At 34.6% G+C, this 3381-nt stretch overlaps 1 protein-coding gene across 1 annotated transcript in view; it reads right to left on the bottom strand.

Annotated features, from left to right (window-relative positions):
- FAM3C (family with sequence similarity 3 member C) overlaps nucleotides 1-3381 on the bottom strand; it is a 33514-nt gene that overhangs the window by 19839 nt on the left and 10294 nt on the right. The window contains exon 2 of the mRNA XM_015822274.2: nucleotides 2355-2413. Coding sequence (XP_015677760.1) covers nucleotides 2355-2367 — 13 coding nt within the window. The 5' untranslated portion in view covers nucleotides 2368-2413. The remainder of the gene's footprint in view (nucleotides 1-2354; nucleotides 2414-3381) is intronic.

Raw genomic sequence — 3381 nt, 5'->3', positions numbered from 1 at the left:
ACTTGTGCGCTTGTTTTGTGTAGTAATTAAAGCACCAGGCTAGAATGTGGGAGACTGGGAGTTCCAGTTCTGCCTTAGCATAAAACCAACTGGGTGACCAGACAGGGACAGACTATTTAAGAGTTAAAGTTTAAAGCAATTCAAAGACCTTAGAACTATATTCTAAAATAACAGTAATATGATAGTTCTGGAGTCATAATTCTGTAGATAAGAACTATGAATAGATACATCTAAGATTCTCACAATAGCATTAACCAGCCTGGTCAATGACAAAGGGTAAAAATGGCAAGTAGCTGGCATCTCACACATAATGGAAAAGGGTGTCAGCAGAGCTCTTGCACATGTAAGGAGAAATGAATAAAACTTAAATTTATTCAGATAATGGCTTTGTATTAACTTCAATTAGGCTTACATCATCTCACATATATACAGGTAGTCCTCAACTTACGACCACAGTTGAGCCCAAAATTTCTGTTGCTAAGCAAAACAGTTAAGTGTGTTTTACCCCATTTTACAACCTTTCTTGCCATAGTTAAGTGAATCAATGCAGTTGTTAAGTTACTAGTACAGCTGTTAAGTGAATCTGGCTTTCCCATTGACTTTGTTTATCAGAAGGTCAGAAAAAGTGACCACAAGACCTCAGGACACCGTCATAAATATGAGCCAGTTGACAAGTGTTTGGATTTTGACCACATGGCCATGGGGATTCTGCAACAGTCATAAGTGTGAAAAATGGTCATGTTACTTTTTTCAGTGTTGTTGTAACTTCAATCAGTCACTAAATGAACTGTTGTAAGTTGAGGACTACCTAAACATGCTAACTTCTATTAAATTCTGATACATTAAATGTTTTGTTCTGAATCTAAAAGAAACCTCCTGCATTACTGTAGTTCAGCTAAACCATTCTGGGAGGACTAAGCTTTGGAAGAAATGAAATCCAAAGGTTTTGTTTTTTTGTTTTAGCCAAAAGAAAATCTCCAGTGATCTCAGAGAGATAAGGTGAGTAGAACAAAGGTAGCACATCTCACTCCTTTTCCACTCAGCAGCTCCCAGACCAGCATATCCATCCCCATGATCTTCTCTTCCCTCTCCTAAAGCCCTATTTTCCAGACTCTTCCCCACTCTTAACCCTCCCCTCCCCAAATTCTTTGGCCTGGAAGAACCAAGTTTTGCTCCATCTCCAGAACGACAGTCTGCTTCATTTTGGATGGCTAAAATGCATGTTTGGGCACAGAATGATTCATGTAAAACCTTGTTTCTTTGAAATTTTAAGTCACCCCATAAAGACTTGAGGATTCACTGTAGCACAAACCTCTTCATTCATGTACTCAGTGTAAGTGTGGAAATTTAAGAAATAGATAGCTAAATAAAAAAGAAGGAAATAAATCTAACTAGATATTTTTTCTTTAATCTGTATAAATTAAACATATTTGTTATCTATAACATTATTAGTAATATTAATTGCCCTTCCCTAGCAGCCTTCTTTCCTATTACCTTCCCTTCCTTTGCAGCGAAGAGAAAACCTGCTTGCTTCTTCTAAAAAATAGAAAATTTGAAAGGAGAGATTTTCCTCTCTAGGACTAGAAGGAGTCTTAAGTCCTCACTTCTAATCCTTTCCATTCAGTTCCCTCTGAATTGAATAGGAAAATCAGTTCAGTTCCATTTCTTGCCTCCAGATTAGGGATTTTTTTTTAAACTCTTAACATGTCCTGACATAAATGTACTATGAAACTGCAAGATACTTTTCATTTTGTTAAACTTCTGCCAATCATGCATTAGGTCACATACATTTCCCAATTTTTTTTTGAGTAATCTGATTATGTCAGACAATAATAATATTTAACTTAAAAATTCTTCCTGGCTAGACTTGGCAAGGAAAAACAATCTGCCATATCATTACCTACAATATTTTCCACCACTAATCATTTTTTCTTACCTAAGAAAACTAGCATCATAATTGTAAACATTAGCAAAAATATATATGTAACAGTAATTCCAAGTCAGCTAATAGAACTTAAGACCAAAATCATTTCTAATTGCTGTTATTTCTAGTTATTGACACGTTGGAAAATGGTGAAGTGATACAGTTCAAACTACATTTAAATTTGATATGAACCATTTAGTTTGAGTTTAAACACAACAGACATTTCTTAAACTATTACAAGGCAATCAATCTAACTAGGAGTCCATTATCTCAAACTTTAAAGTTTCACTGGAGTGTGCATTTCAGATAAACAGAACCGGTAAAACTTCTTTTTCATCATCCATCATAGTTACAGGTTAGAAATACTCACTGTGACTCAAATGAACTACTCGTTTCCGAAGTTTTTTTTTTTTTAAGTTGTAATTATTACCTGCTATTCTCATGTTTATCTTCCCTCTATTACTGGCACAACTGCATTTAACCAGCTACCTGGAAAAGAAGGAATAACATCTTTCAACCAGAGCAAAATAAGGAAGGAGATGCTTTCATTCATCCATCTCACCGAAAAAGCATGTAGTCTCTAAAATGCAATGATAATAGCAATGATATAATCTTTGTACCCAAAATACACAAGGAAAATAAAGGACAGACACTTCAAGCGTTAACTAGACCTTTTAGTTTTGATATATATTTTCATCCCATAAACCTACTTTTTTGTGATATTATGGAACATTAAAAATAGAAACTACAGGTAGTCCTTGACTTAAGACTATTCATTTAGCAACTATTTGAAGTTAAAACAGCACTGAAAAAAGTGACTTTCAACCAGTCCTTGCGCTTAAAACCATCGCATCATACTCAATGTGATCCAAATTTGGTAACTAGCATATATTTATGATGGCTGCAGTGCCCTGGAGTCACTGATTACCACTTGAGACCTGCCCAGCCAGCTACTGACAGACAAATCAATTGGGAAGCTGAATGCACTTAATGACCATGTGATTCACTTAACAACTGCAGTATTCGCTTAACAACCGTGGCAAAAAAGTTCATAAAATTGGGCACAGTTCACTTAATAATCACTTTACTTAGTTAACAGAAACTCTGGTCCTACTTGTGGTTGTAAAGTTGAGTAATACTTAAACAAGATACATAACATATGACAGAAATGCATTTATCAACATAACTACGATATTATTTTATTTCTATCTTAGTGGAATCATGAATATGCACTATGTATTTCTCTACATCATTCAGTTGCAAACTGATGCACATGGTATAAATTAAGAAACAGCAAGTATACTATGTTCATTTGCACACAATCAGCTACAATTTCACTCTGAAAGAATGATAATTATACTATCCAAGAAATAAAAAAAATGCAAAGAACTGCATAATTAGATTGCAAGCTAAAACTCTTTAATCAGCTTTCAGTTCTCAAAGATTTTCCAAAAACA

Source organism: Protobothrops mucrosquamatus, unplaced genomic scaffold (genome assembly GCF_001527695.2).
Source record: "Protobothrops mucrosquamatus isolate PMUCROS unplaced genomic scaffold, P.Mucros_1.0 scaffold1515, whole genome shotgun sequence".
NCBI classification, from domain to species: Eukaryota; Metazoa; Chordata; class Lepidosauria; order Squamata; family Viperidae; genus Protobothrops; species Protobothrops mucrosquamatus.
This window is presented reverse-complemented; position numbering and strand designations above follow the sequence as displayed.